Source organism: Carcharhinus amblyrhynchos, chromosome 9, assembly GCF_965287045.1.
Source record: "Carcharhinus amblyrhynchos chromosome 9, sCarAmb.v2.hapA, whole genome shotgun sequence".
NCBI lineage: Eukaryota > Metazoa > Chordata > Chondrichthyes > Carcharhiniformes > Carcharhinidae > Carcharhinus > Carcharhinus amblyrhynchos.
The window spans coordinates 66,732,475-66,752,529 of NC_137332.1; the positions used below are offsets into that span (position 1 = coordinate 66,732,475).

At 42.2% G+C, this 20,055-nt stretch overlaps 1 protein-coding gene across 5 annotated transcripts; it reads left to right on the forward strand.

Moving 5' to 3' along the window:
- The first annotated feature begins 6,141 nt into the window (after window positions 1–6,141).
- Window positions 6,142–17,705, forward strand: glrx2 (glutaredoxin 2). 5 transcript variants are annotated; one of them, XM_080196615.1, is made up of 5 exons: window positions 6,681–7,173; window positions 7,269–7,354; window positions 9,325–9,501; window positions 12,879–12,948; window positions 17,610–17,705. In XM_080196615.1, the coding sequence occupies exons 2-5, from the start codon at window positions 7,292–7,294 to the stop codon at window positions 17,669–17,671; spliced, it is 372 nt and encodes a 123-aa protein (XP_080052741.1). In that variant the 5' UTR covers window positions 6,681–7,173; window positions 7,269–7,291; the 3' UTR covers window positions 17,672–17,705. The 5 variants fall into 5 exon arrangements, with proteins under 5 accessions (XP_080052739.1, XP_080052741.1, XP_080052740.1 ...); XM_080196614.1 differs by having other exon boundaries at window positions 12,879–12,991; window positions 17,610–17,683; XM_080196613.1 differs by lacking the exons at window positions 6,681–7,173; window positions 17,610–17,705 and adding an exon at window positions 6,142–6,668 and having other exon boundaries at window positions 12,879–13,088.
- The last annotated feature ends 2,350 nt before the right edge of the window (window positions 17,706–20,055 follow it).

Below are 20,055 nucleotides of genomic sequence, written 5' to 3' on the forward strand. Positions count from 1 at the left end.
CCAGTGATAGCCATGTCCCACAAATGAAATTTTAAAAATACAGTGAAAAAAAATTATTTAGCCATTGAGCTGCTTCTACTCTCTAGCTCCCTGCAATTGTTCCACTTCCCATCTGCAATAACCTCATCAAAACTATTTTACTGAGCTACATGTATCTTTGGTCTTTCCCCTGATCATTTCAACTTCCTTTTCGGCTTCCAAACTTGCTGCACTTTGCTCTCTTAGGTCCAACCCTAACCTTGTCATCAAACCCGCCAACAAGGGTTGTTGTCTGCATAAGGACCTCTACTTCATAGAGGCTGTGCACCATTTCTTGGACACATCCCCCTATTGCCCCCTGGACAGCAATCCAACCACAGAACATTGAGCCACTGTTCCCCGTACTGTTAGATGACCTCATCTCCTCTAGCGATCTTCCCTCCACAGCCTCCAACTTCAAAGCCTCATAACTCCAGACAGCTCGCTTCTACCTCCTTCCCAAAATCCACAAACAAGACTGCCCTGGTAGGCCCATTGTGTCAGCCTGTCTCTGCCCCACCGAACTCATTTCCCCATATCTTGATTTCATTCCGTCTCTTGTCCAGTCCCTTTCCACCTACATCCGCAATTCCTCCAATGCCCTACACCTTATCAATGATTTCCAGTTCCCTGGCCAAAACCACCTCCTCTTCACCATGGATGTCCAATTCCTCTACACCTCCATTCCCCACCAGGATGGCCTCAAAGTTCTTTGCTTCTTCCTCGAACAGAGGTCTGAACAATCTACATCCACTACTACCCTCCTCCACCCCGTTGAACTGGTTCTCTCCCTTAAGAATCTTTCCTTTAACTTGTCTCACTTCCTCCAAATAAATGATGTAGCTATGGGCACCAGCATGTCTGTCTCTTTATGGGTTATATGGAGCATTCCCTGTTCCAGTCCTACTCCAACCCCCTTCCACAACTCCTTTATTGGTACATTGATGACTATGTTGATGCCACTTCATGCTCTTGTCTGGATCTGGAAAAATTTATCAATTTAGCTTCCAATTTCCATCTCTCTATCACATTCACATGGTCCATCTCTGACACTTCCCTTCCTTCCTTGACCTCTCTGTCTCCATTTCTGGTGATAAACTGCCCACTAGTATCCATTACAAGCCCACCGACTCCCACAACTACCTTGACTACAGCTCTCACACCCCACATCCTGTATGGAATGGACTCCATTCCATTCTCTTAGTTTCTTTGTCTCTGCCGCATCTGTTCTGATGATCCTACTTTCCAAAATAACACTGTCGATATGTCTTCCTTCTTCCTCAGTCATGGTTTCCCTCCCACTGTGGTTGACAGGGCTCGCAAACACATCCAAGTCTTCCCATGAAATCATAAAGGTGCCCCTTTACCTCCTCCTTGCTCACTGTCTCAAGTCCTAAACATCCCTTTCAGGTGAAGCGGCGCTACACATGTACCTCCTTCAATCTGGTCTATCGCATTCACTGCTCCCAATGCGGTCTACTTTACAGCAGAGAAACCAAACGTGGGCTGGGTGATCGTTTTGCTTCAGTCTATCCATAAGCAGGATCCTGACCTTCCTGTTGCTTGTCACTTTAACACGCCACCCTGCTCCCCTGTCCACAAGTCCGTCTTTGGCTTTTGCAATGTTCTAATGAACCCCAATGCAAACTGGAGGAACAGCACGGCATCTTCTGATGGGGAATTTTACAGCCTTCTGGACTGGACATTGAGTTCAACAACTTCAGAGTATGAACTCTTTCTCCTCCCCCTTCACTGCATTTCCATTTATTTTATTTCATTTTGTTTCATCCTATTCAGCCATTTTATCATCCTTTCTCACCTCCATTTTTTCACTTTCCATTCTGGCTCTCTTTCTTGCATCCCCCTCCCCCCTTTAAAACAAATAGCACCTTTCTCAGGCAGTCCTTTAGCAATTTGCACTTCTGTTCTGCCATTCATACATTCTGATCACTTAATGGACACTTTTTAGCACCTTCCCAGCCTTCTGTATCCTCATTCACATTCCCTTTGGCCCATTCCACCTTCCTGCCCCCCTCCCTCCCCCCACTCCATTTGCTCCCTCATAGTATAAATCTCTGCTGATTCTCTTTGCTCTCAGTTCTGACAAAGACTCAAAACGTTGACTCTATTGTCTCCCCACAGATATTGTCAGACCTGCTGAGGTTTTCCAGTATTTTCTGGGTTTTTTTCAGATTCCAGCACCGCAGTATTTTGCTTCTATCATTTTCTCTCTGTTGTGTTCACTGTTTATTTTCCTTTTTTATGTAAGGCTCAGAGATCTTTTCTTGCATCAGATAGCTATAGAAACATAAGCTGTTTTTGTGGAATTCAGAGTTGCAAAGTTATTGCATTTGCATTTTCCATTTCAAAATAATTGTATTCATTGGAAGATGTTTGAATGTAGTCATGAAAAACAGGTCTAGTGGGGTTTTGTTTTAAATTGGTTTTCAGGGCGGCACAGTGGTTAGTACTGATGTCCCATAGCACCAAGGACCTAGGTTCAATTCCAGCCTTGGGTTACTGTCTGTGTGGAGTTTGCACCTTCTCCCTGTGTTTGCATGGGTTTCCACCGGGTGCTCCAGTTTCCTCCCAGTCCAAAGCTGTGGAAGTTAGATGAATTGGCCATGCTAGTTTGCACCTTAGTGTCCCAAGATGTGTAAGTTAAATAATTAGCCGTGGGAAATGTGTGGGGTTACAGGAGAGGGCGAGGGAGAGAGCCTATGTAAGATACTCTATCAGATAGTTGGTCCAGGCTTGATGGTCTCTTCTGCAATGTTGGAATTGTACACAGGTTCTACACAGGTGCTACTGAAAAGGCCATATTTATAGGCCATCCCTAGCTACCCAGAGAAGATGATGATAGGCCATCTTGTTGAAATTCTGTAGTAATGGGGTTAAGAACATAAGAAATAGGAGCAGGAGTAGGCCATCTAGCCCTTTGAACCTGCCCCGCCATTCAATAAGATCATAGCTGATCTGTTGTGGCTCAGTTCCACGTTAGGAAGGGAATTCCAGGATATAAGCAATGAATAAAGAACAGTGCTGTATGATGAACTCAGAATAGTGTGCAGTTTTAAAGACTAATGTTGCCACTGCTCTTCTCAGTGATTAAAGCCATAGCAAAGCAAGATGCTGTTAAATTATCCTTGGTCAATTTCTGAATGTAGGTACTACATAATATAACCACAGTACATCAAGGGATAATATTAAATAACAGGAGCACTAATTAAATTAAAAGTATATTTATTAGTCACAAGTAAGACTTACATTAACACTACAACAAAGTTGCTGTGAAATTCTCCTAATTGTCACACTCCGGCGCCTGTTTGGATCAATGCACCGAACCAGCATGTCTTTCAGACTGTGGGAGGAAACTGGAGCATCCAGAGGAAACCCATGCAGACATGGGGAGAACATGCAAGTGACCCAAGCTGGGAATCAAACTGGAATCCCTGGTGCTGTGAGGCAGGAGTGCTAACCACTGTGCCATGATTATGGGAACCAGATGCAGTTGTGATACAAACATTCCCTACCCATATCAAGCCTAGTAATCTCTGTGAGAGGCAAAAAAAAATTAAAAACTTAGGTCAGGTGGAGAAAGATCTGAAAATCTTTTTCAGATCTTTTTTCAACTCCTTCAGGCAATCAAAATTAGTTCAGCAGGTTGCTTTGACTTTAATTATATTGCAGCTAACTTATCATAGAATCTTTACAGTGCAGAAAGAAGCCATTCGGCCCATCGAGTCTGCATTGACTACAATCCCAACCATGCACATTTTCCCTGCTAATCCCCTGACATTAGGGACAATTTAGCATGGTCAACCAACTTAATTCACATATCTTTGGACTGTGGGAGGAAACCAGAGCACCCAGAGGAAACCCACGCAGGCACAGGAAGAAAGTGCAAGCTCTGTGCAAACAGTGACCGGAGGCCGGAACTGAAGCTGGGTGCCTGGCGCTGTGAGGCAGCAGTGCTACTATGCTGACTAAAGAATATTCTTATAGTTTATACTATTTCTATTTACTAAAAGCACTATGGAAGAGAAACTCTTTTCATATGTCAATACACCACGGTCCAGTGGAGTGACAAAGGTTGAAACTCTTATCCGACTACGTTCTTTATTTCAACCATGCTTGGTGGGGAAATACAAAGTAGAGAAGAGTAGCAATATATTTTCAATGAGTTGTGTTTGCAGTATAAATTGTATGGAAAGTAGGATCAAAATGAGAACATTACATTGTCCCATTCATACCAAGACTCATGCACAGACTTTAAGCAGCATTAGTCTAAGCTACCCTTGTGGTGGGTAAATTCATTTTCAGTGGGGATTCCACATTCAGCAGAAAACATCCAAAAGAAGCACGGTTCTTGGAAGAATCTTTAATATTGTAACAAAAATATCAGGGTTGTAGCTCACCAAACATTTGTTCATCCAGTCCTAGAGAATGCAAGTTGTATATGGATCCTTATATGGCGAGAGATATAAACAAGATTCAAGCAATCCAAAGATGTCATGAATCAATATGGAAAATACATCCTTAATTAGAGATTTGGAATGGAAATCACTACAGCAAAGAGGGAGAAAAATAGACTGTATTCTGTAAAATATGGAAAGGACTAGTGGGAATTGACAGAAACAAATATCTTGTGCCCTCCTGCAATGATAAAACACAAGGTAACTGTCCACACAAACAACAGACTATTTGTTTCCAAGATGGTGCATCAACAATCTTTCTTCCCAAGGAAAATCCCGTAGTGCAACAAGCTGCCAAAGGAAATTGTCACAGTCCCTGCATCAGAAATCTTCAAAACCCAATTTTGGATTATTACCATTTATGAGTTTTCATTATCAGCACAACTATTTTAACAGCCCTGATTTAGCTAGCACTAAACATACAAATGTTGGCAGAAGATAATAGTCTGTAATGCTGAGAGAATAAAGCAGAAGCAATGCTCCACCCATGGCAGTGCTGTTCTCCAGCTAAGACACGAAACTGAAGCTGCCTTCACAAGTGATTCAAATGGGTACAAAAGATTAATGGCACAGTGGAAAGGCCAAAGTTGCCTTACTGCCTGAACCATAGGAGTAAGCCAGACAACCCCTCAAGCTTATATAAAAGCAAAATACCATGGGTGCCGGAAATCTGAAATAAAAACAGAAGATGCTAGAGAAACTCAGCAGGAGTGACAATGTCTGTGCAGAGAGAAGCAAAGTTAAAAATTCTCCAGCCCCCAGTGATGTATTTTCAGGTTGGGCTGGTATGTAAAGGGGGTCTGGCCCATCACCTTCCTGCCCAGTGCCAAGCTGTCCTTTCTATTACAGTGGGCAGGTAAGATGTCAGCTAAACCACATACCTTTAGGCCTATTGAGGAGCTTAACTAACCATTTAATGACCTCCGCTGCAATAACATAGACGGCTGTGGAAGGAAATCAGCCTGTTATTTTTCCAACTTGGGGGCGGAAATGGCAAGAAGGGAGTGGAGGAACTTCCTTTAGAAGTCCCCTGTGCTCCTTGGAGGTACCTCCCATCTTTAGAATCCTGTCCCATTTTTGTGACTCCCCACTGCCCCTGGCCTCTGAAACTCAAACACACCTTTCTCAGGTCTCCAATCCCTCCCTGACCAAAATCTCTGGGTTCACCATTGGGATTGCTTGTAACTTCAGCAGCAGCTACTGAGTTCTGGTGCTATTGAGCCACACTGCTGCCAGTTAATCAGATTAGCCAGCAGCTCCTGAGGCCAGAACTTAATTTTTCTTAGAAACAGAGGTCCAACGCTTATCATGTTAAGGCCATCCCCAACATATTACCATAGGACATCCTTTTATAAAATCAGTGAGCTCAAATCCAACATTTCTACTGGGGTTTGAGAGGGTGGAGGTTGGTGAAGAGTGAGGAATGCCTCCCGTTACAAAATTTGCCACAATATTTGGAGCAAATATGACTTTGCTTCATATCTGACTCAAGACATCACAAATGCTCCCCACAAATGCTGCCAGACCTGCTATTTTCTCCACTGTTTGTATTTATTTACAGATAATACACTTAAGAAATATTTTTATTTTATCAAAAACGCGGTTTTATTGCTCTATTCCAATTTAAATATACATAGTATAATGATATATATATTTACGAGATGAGAGTTCACACCACACCAGGTTATAGTCCAACAGGTTTATTTGAAATCACAAGCTTTTAGAGTGCTGCTCCTTCGCCAGGTGACTCTTGTCCACCGCAGTCCAACATTGGCATCTCCACATCTTGGTATATATTTACACTTTATCTTTACACTTCCCTTAATAATAATGATCAGCGCCAGTTCTCCATTTGGATCACTGGCAACTCCATACCCGGAAAATAATAAGTATGATAAATAGTGAACATACACACGTCTGTACAAGTTGACCTCTATACAAAAAAAGGATGCTGTTGATTTTTGCATGTTGTGGTTGGTGTGACTTATTTTTAATGACCATTGCAAGCCTTGCCTCCCCAGGGAGTGTTGCTGACTGCCGGACTCTCCCCATGTGGTTGAGAGTGAAGCTGACACGCTCATTGTGACGCCGCCGTGTAGCGGAATCCAACAGCCTGTGCATTCCATGGACAATGTCCCTGCAATCGCTACCTGGGAAGGTGGCATGTTTGCAGTGGTAAGAGCAAGTTTCAGACTCCATCCCCACACTTGTTCTCGCTTATTTAGCTTGTGCCGCTTTCGCTTCTGGCGCTGGGTGCCCTCTGATCGTGTATGGCCATTTCTGGCAGCGCACGACCTCTCTTTCCTCACGGCGTGCGTCTGTCAGTGGCGAACATTGTCGAAGCACGTTTGGCTCCGTTGAAACTGCGTGAAATCGCTGAAGTCGAACCAGCACCTTTAACTCTTGAACTCTGACAAAGGGTCATCCTGACTTGAAACGTTGGCTCTATTCTCTCTGCACGGATGTTGTCTTAGCCGCTGAGGTTTTACAGCATTTTCTGTTTTTTTTCTTAATTTCAGCATATTTAACGTTGTTTAAACATCGGAAATAAAAACAGGAAATGCTGGAATAACTCAGCCAGTCAGGCAGAAGACTTATCGTTGCTGGGAGGTGGAGGAGGTTTCTGTGTTTTGTGCACTAGATCCTGCTTATTTTCCAAAAGTTACCCCTAACCATAAGGGTAACCACACATTGCCTTTACTGGCGACGGTATTTATAGAAGTTCAAAGGTGTTCAGTGCGTTGTGCTTTAATCTATTCCTCTTTCACATACCAGAGTACGTTTTTTCTTTTGTGAAGATGGGTCAGTTTTTTACCAAATTACCAGAAGAACATCGTGAAGCTGCTTTGCATTTTATTCGCGTGAGTTTCCTTCACTATTATCCGAATGCTGTTGTTATTCATTTACTCATCTGGAGTAACCACTCGAGAGGCACGTCACAAAGATGTGTTTGACATTTGTTTCTTCTCTTTGATTCACTGCAGCAGTTGTGTTGTTTTCCATAGAGCCACAGCTTTTGAAAACTTTATTTATTAGTCACAAATAAGGCTTATATTAACACTGCATGGTTATTATGAAATTCCCCCAGTTGCCACAAATCCGGCGTCTGTACGGTTCAATGCACCTAACCAGCATGACTTTTAGACTGTGGGAGGAAATTGGAGCACCCAGAGGAAACCCATGCAGACACAGGGAGAACGTGCAAACTGCACAAAAACAGTGACCCAAGCTGGGAATCGAACCCGGGTCCCTAGCTCTGTGAGGCAGCAGTGCTAACCACCGTGCCACCATGTCACTCCAAAATGATTACATTGTATCCATTTGGGCAAAGCATTTTTGACCACAAGTCCATCAGGTAATGGACAGCAGCTAAGGTTCTCCAGACCCTGTGAGAAGAGAAGCTGGTGGGCCCTATCAAAAGTCATTTGGCCTCATTACCATAATTTTCAAACTGCAGCTCAACTGGCTGTACGAACAGGCCTCCACGGCAGATCCTTCCTGTAGACACGGAGTCTCACCACCCTTGGCATACTGGCCCCAAGGTGACTTCAATGGAGAATCGACCATCACCCACCTCCTTCAGAGACATACCTTTGTAAAGAAGGTTTGGAAAAAGGTACAGTTGTTTTTGTAGGGGTTCATCTCAAGAAGCTGCATAAAGCAGTACTCTGCTTTACAGACAGTTCCCAATGAGACAAACATCACCTGCTGCTGGAGGACCATCAGCCATGATGAACAACATTGCTTTAACACATTGTTTTAACACATTTTAGAAAAGGTTTCTCAAACACCTTCCACAATTGAATGCTGTCAGAACATCAGAACCCTTTCAAAGATTATCATTCCATTATCCCTCAGAACTGTAATGCTACAGTATGACTCAGATTTTGAAGTCAAATTAAATCATTACCATGAAGAGGCATAGCAAATCATCATATTGTATCGATGCAATGACTGTTTGCAAATGAGCTTAACTAAAAAAAGGATGCCAAGCCTGAAAGAGAGCGTATGAGGATGTATGACCAATATCTTGATCGAATAAATGGATTTTAATGAATCTTTCTAAAGGGATATGGTTTGCTGTCTGTGAGAGTACATCTGTGTAACTGATTGCTTATCCTGCATGCTGCCATTACTGCTGCTAGATGCCTGAAGATTACTTTAACTTTATGCCACATATAAGCAACCATTTGCTTACTCTCATAACCTTAGTATTATGGGATGTTTTCTATACATTAAACCATTAATATCCCTCTCTTATGATGATTTAAAAGATGTGTCTATAATGCAGCCAAACAACTGGAATATCAATCTACCAATCCTTCGAAACACATATCAGTGGCAGGCATTTAGAGAGACTCCTTGTCAACTGTGTTTGATGCAGAGTCGTGCCCGTCAAGCTATAGCCTCTAGGTGCCAGCTAGCGATCTGTTCTAGGAAATTTTAGCTATGGAAACAGACATGTGTACGTGCTTGTCTGCCTCACATGCTAGTAGGCACCAGAAAATATATGGATGGATGTTGTTCTCAGAAAGCTTGAGCTGAAAATATGCCAGTGTAGTGTATCTGTTCTTTATCAGTCTTACCAATGGAAAAGCTGCCATGTTTCCTCCAAAACCACAGAACTTACACTTAAATAATCAATTGAATGTGAAGCAGTTTTGGGCTTCCTGACAATGCAGAAGTTGCTACATGAATTCATGTTCTTAAAAGTAATTGTAACAGTGGCCTTGTAAAATGTGACCAGGATTATAAAAAAATTCATGAAACAGGTGATGAACAAAATGAAGTAGTTAATTAATTTCTTGCTTGCGAATTATATTTTTTTCAGAACCAAGTGGTACAAAATTGTGTAGTTATATTTTCCAAGTCCTATTGCCCTTATTGTAAGAAGGCAAAGAGCATCTTTGAAGAAATAGGAGCCAATTTCAAGGCGATTGAATTGGATCAGCGTAAGGATGGTGTTCACATTCAAAATACTCTTGAGGAATTGACTGGCGTTAGGACAGTAAGTCATCAATATTTGTCCTACATCCATCTTCTTAAGTTAAATTAAGTTGCATAATTATGAAGTTGTAAAAATATATAAAAAATAAGATACTAGGAGCAAAGTAAGCAGCTCCACTCGGGAAAATGCAATTTGATGTAATTATTTTCCTGTAACTTTGGTGTATTCTATCAAAATACCCACAATAAAGCTAAATAGAAAAAAATGTTAGTTTCTCTCAGCCTGCTTAGGAGGTGTTCTGTACACTTGGCATTAATTTGCCTAGGGCACTCTGTCTGCTGTTGTTTGCTATAGAGAGACCTATTTGGACATGAATGCATGTAGATATTGCATGTGGGCAAGTCTAACTCAGCATTACAGTACCATGCAAGCTAATAGATTACCTGTATGCCTCACATATTAAGCCATTCATAGCCACTTAAGAAATCAGAGGACAGCTAGAGCTGTAGCCAAGAAGAGATTCAATGATACTGAAAAGCAGAGGAAGAGAGAATGATGGTTAGAAAAATAATAATTAGAAGTAATGAATAATTGAAGGACAATACTTTAATGCAAGGCATTCAGATGATAAGTGATGATAAGTATATTGGAAAAGTCTGAAAACTTAGGTTTGCATAATGTCATAGATTGATTCTCTTTCTTATCAGTGTTCAAGTTTCATAAATTGTAATATTCTGTAAATATGCTCCTTTCCTGCTGGTAAAATATTAACAGTAACAGGGACAACTAAATTTAACTTGTAAAAACTAGGGCGGGCAATCTTACTAAAAAAAATTCTAAGTCCCGAACAATTGTGAAAACAGGAGAAATTTGCACTTTTTGGGCGACTTAAAAAATCGAATCTTGACATCCACAAGCAGGGAGAGTGACTGGAGCCTACAGTGCGCGAAAGCCGGCTGATAGCAGCAGAGAGAGCACAGAAACCTGCCGACTGTCTCCCTCAGCTCTAGCCAGCCAAATCCCCCTGCCCAACCGTAGCTCATTGTCACCCCTTCCATCCCCTCCCCCCAGCCCCGACCGATCGCTGTTGTATAGTGCACAGAATTGCCTCCACCGATGCTGTTGCAGAAGGCGCAGCGATCCCCCTACCGAAGCGGCCTGCCCACTCCCCACCATCCCCCTCCCCAGTCTGGTACTGCCCCTCAGGTCCCACCTACTTGGCTCTGCCCAATGGGCAGTGCCAAGGTGCCAAGCTGACTCTGCCCAAAGGGCACTCCCTCTGCCGCCAACCTCCTGGGGCGGCCTCAATGCCCTATGGTTCTACCGGCGAGGCCATCATGTTTGGTCCTGTTGATGGGGGCCATACGTGATCCTGCCCAGAGAGAACCTTCACCACAGGGGTCACAGATTTCCACAATTGCATCCTGGGTTCATCAGTAATATTTAAATCACATTTAAATTGGATTTAAATGTTAAGATCAGCCTCATATCCAACTGGTCTTGCCAGATATTTGGTGCTGGTAAGATCGCAAGAGGTGAGAATCGGTGTATGCCCAATTTCTCAGCTCTCTTACAATCTCACCACTTGCCCCACCCATCAGCCGGCAGGGGAAATGGTAAGATTGCCCTCTATGTGTTTATTTACTGTCACAGCTGTTATATAAGTTTAATTCTGAAAACAAATAATTTCAAAGTTTACATGTTTGATTCTAATGTTATTCCAACTAGATAGGCTGGGCGAGTGGGCCAGGAAATGGCAAATGGAATTTAATGTTGGCAAGTGTGAGGTGGTCCACTTTGGTAGGAATAATGGTAGGAAGGATTATTACTTCCATGGAGAAAAACTGCAGCAGGCGACGGTGCAGAGGGACCTCGGGGTCCTTGTGCATGAGTCACAAAAACCCAGCTTGCAGGTACAGCAGGTGGTCAGGAAGGCGAATGGGATGCTGGCTTTCATCGCGAGGGGGATTGAATATAAAAGTAGGGAGGTCTTGCTGCGGCTGTATAGGGCATTGGTGAGGCCGCAGCTGGAGTACTGTGTGCAGTTTTGGGTGCCGTACTTACGCAAGGATATTTTGGCCTTGGAGGGAGTGCAGAGGAGGTTTACTAGGCTGATGCCGGAGTTGAGGGGGTTGAGCTATGAGGGGAGGCTGAATAAATTCGGCTTGTACTCGTTAGAGTTTAGAAGAATGAGGGGAGATCTCATTGAGACGTATAAGATGATGAATGGGATGGATAGGATAGAGGTGGAGAGACTCTTCCCGCTCAGAAAGGATAGCAGGACTAGGGGGCACAGCCTCAAGATAAAGGGGGGGGTGGTTTAGAACAGAGTTGAGGAGGAACTTCTTCACTCAAAGGGTGGTGAATCTCTGGAATTCTCTGCCCATTGAAGTGGTGGAGGCTGCCTCGCTGAATATTTTTAAGATGCGGGTTGATGGGTTTTTGATAAGAGAGGGGATTGGGGGTTATGGGGAGAGGGCGGGAATGTGGAACTGAGCCAAGACAGATCAGCCATGATCTTATTGAATGGCGGGGCAGGCTCGAAGGGCTAGTTGGCCTACTCCTGCTCCTATTTCTTATGTTCTTATGTTCTTATCATCAACCTTAAAACAATTAAACTGAACAATATTTAAATAAAACTCATGGCTACTTAATCTTACCAAACTTTGCCTTTATTTTAGGCCTAAAGGGGTATGGGGGGAAACTCAATGGATAACGGTTTCAATGAATTGGCACAGACACATTGAATAATTTGTCTCAGTTCATGCTGTATGTAACATTTCTGATTTCTGTGATTTCATCTTGCTTTTTGCAAAGCATGTAACACTGCAACTTGGAAGTATAAATCAGATACTTACTAATGCAAGCACCAGACCTGCATTGTAATTGGCCCTGTTTCCACTTTAATAAAATTGGATAGTTAATGAAATCACACAGGCACTGGAACAATATTGGGTCAAAGCCACAAACCCTCCGGCAGGGAAATGCAGATGTATTTTCTTAAGTTCTGGAGAGAAAAATCAGTTGACATACAGTGGAAAATATCTCTTCTATAGCAAGCATTTGTAGCAACATGTGTGGCCAATGACACAATGGTCATTGAATGATCATTCCACATAGACTTGCATTCAAAGCTGGTAAAATATTATTAGAAGATACTGCACTGTGTAACCAAATCCATTTAAATCCATGCTTACGTTCACAAAGTAATTATGGTTGAGGAAGTCTATTCACCTTTAATTAGTTAATCCATTCAGCAGTAGCCTGCAGTCCTCCTTTTGTGCCATCTATCAGTTTCCTAAATGTATCCAGGGTTTTTTGTCTACAATATTCTTATCGTGTAGTCTATATCATTTGATAAGGGAACCTATTCAGGAGGAATAAAAAAGGGAGTCAAATCAGGGTTTGACATATATTATTCCATTTTTTTTTGCCAGGTTCCAAGAGTATTTGTGAATGGAAAATGCATTGGTGGTGCTACAGATACACATAACCTTCATTCAAGTGGTAAATTACTGCCTTTGGTGCTAAGATGTTCTCCACCGTGCAGGTGGGATGAGAACTCTTACCTTAAACGTTCTCAATAATATTGAATTCCTGCATTTTTCTAACTGCTTGTTACTTTTGAAATAAATCATGAAGTTTCAGTGTTGTGTCAGATTATAGTATACACATGAGCCCAGATCTTTCAGTCTCTGGATGAGCGTATCCCAGAGCTACCCTGGCAGGTGGGTCGAGAGCTTCAAGTTTTGGTCCAGTTCACCAACAACCTGTCCTGGTCCCCCCATGCTATAGTTAAGAAAGCCCACCAATGTCTTTATTTTCTTAGAAGACTAAGGAAATTTGGCATGTCAGCTATGATAGAGGATTGGTTGTCAAATAGGAGGCAGAGAGTGGGGGTCAATGGGTGCTATTCGGATTGGCGGATGGTGACTAGTGGGGTGCCCCAGGGGTCGGTGCTGGGGCCTCAGCTATTTACCATTTATATAGATGATCTGGAGGAGGGAACCGAGTGCAGGGTGTCGAAATTTGCTGATGACACCAAGATTGGGGGAACGGCAAATTGTGCGGAGGGTGTGGAGAGTCTGCAGAAGGATCTAGATAGGCTGGGCGAATGGGCCAGGAAATGGCAAATGGAATTTAATGTTGGCAAGTGTGAGGTGGTCCACTTTGGTAGGAAGAATGGTAGGAAGGACTATTACTTACGTGGCGAAAAACTGCAGCAGGCGACGGTGCAGAGGGACCTCGGGGTCCTTGTGCATGAATCGCAAAAACCCAGCTTGCAGGTGCAGCAGGTGGTCAGGAAGGCGAATGGGATGCTGGCCTTCATAGCGAGGGGGATTGAATATAAAAGTAGGGAGGTCTTGCTGCAGCTGTATAGGGCATTGGTGAGGCCGCAGCTGGAGTACTGTGTGCAGTTTTGGGCGCCGCACCTGCGCAAGGATATTTTGGCCCTGGAGGGAGTGCAGAGGAGGTTTACTAGGCTGATACCGGAGTTGAGGGGATTGAGCTATGAGGAGAGGCTGAATAAACTAGGCTTGTACTCGTTAGAGTTTAGAAGAATGAGGGGAGATCTCATTGAGACGTATAAGATGATGAATGGGATGGATAGGGTAGAGGTGGAGAGACTCTTCCCGCTCAAAAAAGACAGTAGGACTAGGGGCACAGCCTCAAGATAAAGGGGAGGCGGTTTAGAACGGAGTTGAGGAGGAACTTCTTCACTCAAAGGGTGGTGAATCTCTGGAATTCTCTGCCCGTTGAAGTGGTGGAGGCTGCCTCGCTAAATATTTTTAAGAAGCGGGTTGATGGGTTCTTGATAAGAGAGGGGATTAAGGGTTATGGGGAGAGGGCGGGAAAGTGGAACTGAGCCACGACAGATCAGCCATGATCTTATTGAATGGCGGGGCAGGCTCGAAGGGCTAGATGGCCTACTCCTGCTCCTATTTCTTATGTTCTTATGTTCTTATGATTCTCACCAACTTTTGCAGATGCACCATAGAAAGCATTCTTTCTAGTTGCTTCACAGCTAGGTATGGCTCCTGTTCTGCCCAAGACCGCAAGGAACTACAATCCATCACACAAACCAGCCTCCCATTCATTGACTCTATCTACACTTCCCATTGCCTCAGCAAATCCACCAGCACAATTAAGGACTCCACGCACACCAGACATTCTTTCTTCCACCTTCTTCCTTCAGGAAAAAGATATAAAAGTCTGAGGGCACGTACCAACCAACTCAAGAAAGGTTTCTTCCCTGCTGCTGTCAGACTTTTGAATGGACTTATCTTGTATTAAGTTGTTCTTTCTCTACACCCTAGCTACATTAGCAACACTACATTCTGCAGTCTCTCCTTTCCTTCTCTATGAACAGCATGTTTTGTTGGTACAGCGAGCAAGCAACAATACTTTTCACAGTATGTTAATACATGTGACAATAATAAATCAAATCAAATCAAAAGGTGTGCTGGTGAACCCTTCGGATGTCCCCTGGCAAGGATGTTTAGGAATTGCCCAGGAATTTTCAACTTCCAATGGGAAATTACTATAAACTGGAATGCTCCAAAACTCTGATTTAAAGTTGGACATTTTGGATGGACCCGATCTACTTAGCAGGAAAAGTTAGAAGGATTAAAATCATTTCAAATGCTTGGGTATGAGACTATTGAACCCCTGACATCACACTGGACCCATCTGATTACTCCTATCCTTGCCCAATTATCAGACTATCCCAAAGCCCTGACGCCCCAATGACTCGATTACTCCAGCTCCCATCGCTGATTACTTCTTGATACCCTGACCACCTGACCCATCCAATCCTCTCATTCATTTACCTTACACATTTACCTTCTCACCTATCTTGGAAGAATGGCAGGGACATTTAAACTTAGTGTAATACAGTAGCTAGTGCCAAAAAAGATGAGTGGCTTTGTTTGCCTTGATAATCATGCATTGCACCAAAGAACTCCAGCAGCAGCTCCTCCCCTCATTTCTCAGGAGGGCTGGTTAAGGCAGGAATATGGAGCTATAGTCCAAAGTAAAAAAAAATGGTGGAGTGGTAATCCAACAGTGATTGTCATTCGATGGAAGAGTCAGCCCATAGGATCATGCAAAGCATTTCTCCCCATCCCAAAGCTTTTAACATTTATATTTCTCCCAAGCTATTCATCAGCTAATAATCTCGGCACACGGTGCCAGTTTCTACATCCAGGTAATGTATTTAAAATACTTATTGCATATTATTCATCGTCATTTAACTTGGGTTGTACTGTGCTTTGGATTTAGTTTTAAATTTATTTACTTTTGTGCATCCTTTGCCCCACATTCACCAGTAGAGGATTGCTTTGCATGTATATTCGATGGTTAAGATGAACATGATGAGTAAATTGTAGCTGCATACCTTTGCCATGTGTAACATGATTGTCACTACGTTATGTGTTTTCCAATGCACCTCTAAGCATCTAGTGCACATAGAGCTAATTCACCATCTGAGAATGTCACATAAGCTCAAGAATGTTAAAGAGCAAAGTGTCTCCAAACAACATCAATGTCAGTTTATTCTAGTAGCGTTAACATGGAAAACATGCTAACCAATTGAATCAAAAATGACACCAACCCAAAGAAGAAAATATGAGGAGAGGACAACCAAATGTTGGTCACGGAGTTGAATTTTAAAAATTGTCTTCAAGGATCAAAGGAGTTTAGGAAAGGAATTTCTGAACCCAAGCCTAAGTGGCTGAAAGTCAGGTGATGCCAATAGCTAATAATAAGGGGGAAAAGGAGAGCAATGGACAGGTGACCAAAGTCAACAGAATGAAGAGTTCAGGGAAGGATATTATACAACTGAAGAAGTTTATAGAGATGAGGATGTGGGAGGAGAATGAATGAAAGGTTTATACATGAGATGAGAACATTAAATTGAGGGGTTGGTGAAACAACATAATGTAGATAATTGAGGATGAGAATGTTGGATGAGCACGACATTGCGGTAGATTTGTAAGGGGTACTGGAGCTAAACATTTAGAGGGTGAAGATTACAATATTTAATAATTGGAATTAAATTAGAAGAACCTTGTACTGATGCTAGATTCCTGAACACTGAGCATCATATGTGGGTTTTATGTGTTTTGTATGTTGACAAGCTCACTGATGTGTCCATGTATCTTGTCAATCAAACATTGATCCATTATTTAATGTCCAACATATGGACAATTTGTTGAGTGAAAATTATAGTTTTAAGATGTTGACATTAATACTATGTGATATTCTCTGCGTTACAATTTTAGTGTGAAGCAGACTTTGCACACTAAACCTGTGTAAATCCATCCTTAAAAGTAATTCTTTAAGAAGTGCACACAGAATATCACAATAAATGTCAGTATCTTAAAAGCACACTTTTTCACTCAAGACAAATTTTCTATATATGGACATTAAACAATGAATCAATATTTGCCTTACAAGAAAACACAAACACACCAGTTGATTTTAGAATATGCAAGACACACAAAAAACACAACACATCTAACACCAGTATAAAGTTCTTATTTAATTGAAATTATTGGATGTTTGTCATCATCACCCTCTAAAGATAAGCTGAGTGGAGCTTCTTCATCTTGACGTGTGCTCTGCTGAAGGCAGGTCCTTAACTCATTGTCTGCTGATGCTTCATCCCAAGCTGTTTCTCCTGGTAGTGTTTTTGTCAGTTTGTAATTGTCTTTTACTCTCAGGTTACAGGGCAAGGAGGCAAGTCCCAAGACTACCTCAGCCAGAACGGCAATCAAACTCACACTGTTGGCATTCATCTAAATGATCACACACTAGCCATCTGAGATAACCTGCCAGTATTTGAGTGATGGTATCGTCAGAAAATTCTCTCTAATTCACTTTTAATGTTGATAGTCTGAAAGTCACTTCCAGAGACAAAGAAAAGTAATGGTGGTCCAGATTTTGTCACCAGCAGTGAATCAACAGGTTCACTGCAGCCTTTCCCTTTGTTTCAGTGGCTTTAACTAATCTTTCATTCCCTTGTTCTACAGTATAAATATCTCCCACTTTCTATGACTTTTAGCTTTGCCAAGGGATCATCTGGGTTAAAATGTCAGCCCTTTTCTCTCCTTACAGGTGATGCCAGACCTGCTGAGATTTTCCAGCATTTTCTCTTTTGGTTTCAGATTCCAGCATCTGCAGTAATTTGCCTTTATCCAGTGAATCACGGTGGTTGCGACTGACTTGAACAAAGCTGCCTACAAGATCTAGCGGACTCTGGAATGGATTTCACCTTTTCCAATGTTTGGGGGAATTCTCCCATCCCGCCTGGGAACCGTAGCGGGGGCCGGGTGGGGGCGTGGTGGGTTCCATTGATCTCAGGCGGAACCTCACCCAACGGGTTATTTTGAGTTTGGCCAAAGTCAAAGAGCTCTCCAGACATTCAGCAACAGTGGTGTTATCAAGCAAGTTAAGCACCAATTGAAGAAATCTCATGAAAACCGTGCACTGAGTATTCTTTTTAATGCAGTTTGGCAAAGTGAAATAAATCTTTGGGACACACACAAAGGCAAAAATGCAAACATATTTTAAACTAAAAGCTTAAAAAACTTGACATTTTAATCTGAAACTGGAAACATTTGCCACAAAAGTTCGTTTTTCAAATTCAGGGAAGGTTATTGGTCTGTTGTTGTGATCTGATGCATCATTAAAAATCCAGGGGTGGTATTTCCCGGTCCCGCCAAAGCCAATGGACTTTTAGCTGCTCACTGCATTTGCCGCAATGGAACCCGCTGAGTAATTAAATGTAACTAACAAGGTGGAACTTTTTAAAGGAGCTTTTTAGCAGTGATATTCGAGTGGAAAAGGAATTCATTGTTCATTGGATTTCTAATTGCGGTCTGAAGAGGGTTCAAATTCTGTATTTCTACATTCTTTTGGTGCATGTACGTACCCGAAAAATTGCTGTTAATTTCAGGGAATAAAACCGACAGCCATGCCACATTTAGTACTGCAAAATTCAGACCATTGGATACCGGAGCTGCGCCGTGGATTACAAGTATGCAGTTTGCATCTATGATTTAGAACACAGTAAATTCCCAGCCTGAGATTTGCTATCAATGGGAGAAAATAGGTTGGTAAGTCAGCTTGTCACTTCCATGCAACGTTTGATCAGAACATAACTATATGCAGCCCAAAATGTGTCTAGGAGGCCTTGTGCTTGCTAAACGTCCTTGCCTCCGAGTAGAAGCTCCGGGTTCGAGTCCCTCGATGGCCAAGGAAGGTGCGTCCATAATGCAGACATACAGAGTGTCAATCTGCAAGTCTTTTAAACACACTAATGGCTGGATGTCACTCGTGATCGGCCACATTTGATGTGGAGTGGTGCCCAACCAATCTATAAGTCTCTGGTGACAGACTAGCCACTTGTTCCAGGAGTATGGAAACAAATGGAAGTCTGCTTTAGTGGCGAAACACTACTAAATGCAGGGAGAGAACTGAAAATAATGTATTCTGGGTCTTGAACGATACAAAGCCAAGCATTATGGTTTTACTGACCAAATTCAACTCCAAGGTTTGGGCCAACATCAAAGCAAAATCCATTAAAATGTATTTAAAGATTTATATTTTTACACAGGGCAATAAAAGACAATCAAACTAAAGGACATACACACGTACCAAGAATGGCGCGGGATAAAATAATCTGGTCCATTCAGGCCCTCCCATCACTCCTCTCCTGCCCTTATTACTCAGAGATGCAATAGCTAGGTAGGCAAAAAATAGTTTGGTCTGCTTTAAAAAATAAATCCTAAAGATAGAAAAAAACTGCTTTATATGAACTTTAATTAATTTGAATCTTCAACATCTGCAGTCTTCTCATATCACCCTGGTCTTTGTCGCATTTTATTTGCCCACCATCCCTCAACGTGTTTAGTTGACAATTTTCATCTTCCTCTGCATAATCCCTTCACAATCTAGTGCCTCCATTGCTTCATTGTCCACACTTGTCTTTTTGTTCTATTGTGTTCCACTTCCTCTCTTCAACTCACCACAATCTTCACTGACTTTATTGCAATCACTAGTCCTCCCTCCAGATTTGCCTAATTTGAACCCTATTTTCTGCTTAGGTCAGTTTGGGATGCTTTTCCACCTCAAAGACCATTTGTAAATATAACTTATTGAAAGAGAAACAAAGTTAAATGTTGAAGACCTTTTATCAGAGGTTCTGAGTATTTTCAGCATTTTCTGGCTCTGGTTCAGACGTTTAAGCACTTACATTTTGGCAGAAAAACAGGAAAGGCAAATTATTGGCAAAAAACCTTTTGGAAAGCAGATTCAAAATATATCCAAGCACAGGGATCTGGGTGTTTATTTTCATGAATTGCAGAATGTTGATATGCAAGTGCAGCATGTAATAAAAAAAAAGGCATATAGGATATTGGCATTTATTGCAAAGGGGCTAAAGAATAAAAATAGAAAAGAGTTATTGCAGTTGTTTGGCTCTTGGTGAGATCACCTCTGGAGTATTGTGTCCAGCTTTTGGTCTCCTTATTTGGGGAAGGATGTGATGGCATTAGAGGCAGTTCAGAGGAGGTTCACCAGATTGATTCCAGAGATGAAAGGGTTAGCATA

Coding starts and splice junctions, on each gene's coding strand:
- glrx2 (XM_080196613.1), top strand. CDS start 7,292: ATGGGTCAGTTTTTTACCAAATTACCAGAAGAACATCGTGAAGCTGCT. Junction 7,355..9,324: donor CTGCTTTGCATTTTATTCGC/GTGAGTTTCCTT, acceptor TATTTTTTTCAG/AACCAAGTGGTACAAAATTG. Junction 9,502..12,878: donor AATTGACTGGCGTTAGGACA/GTAAGTCATCAA, acceptor TTTTTTTGCCAG/GTTCCAAGAGTATTTGTGAA.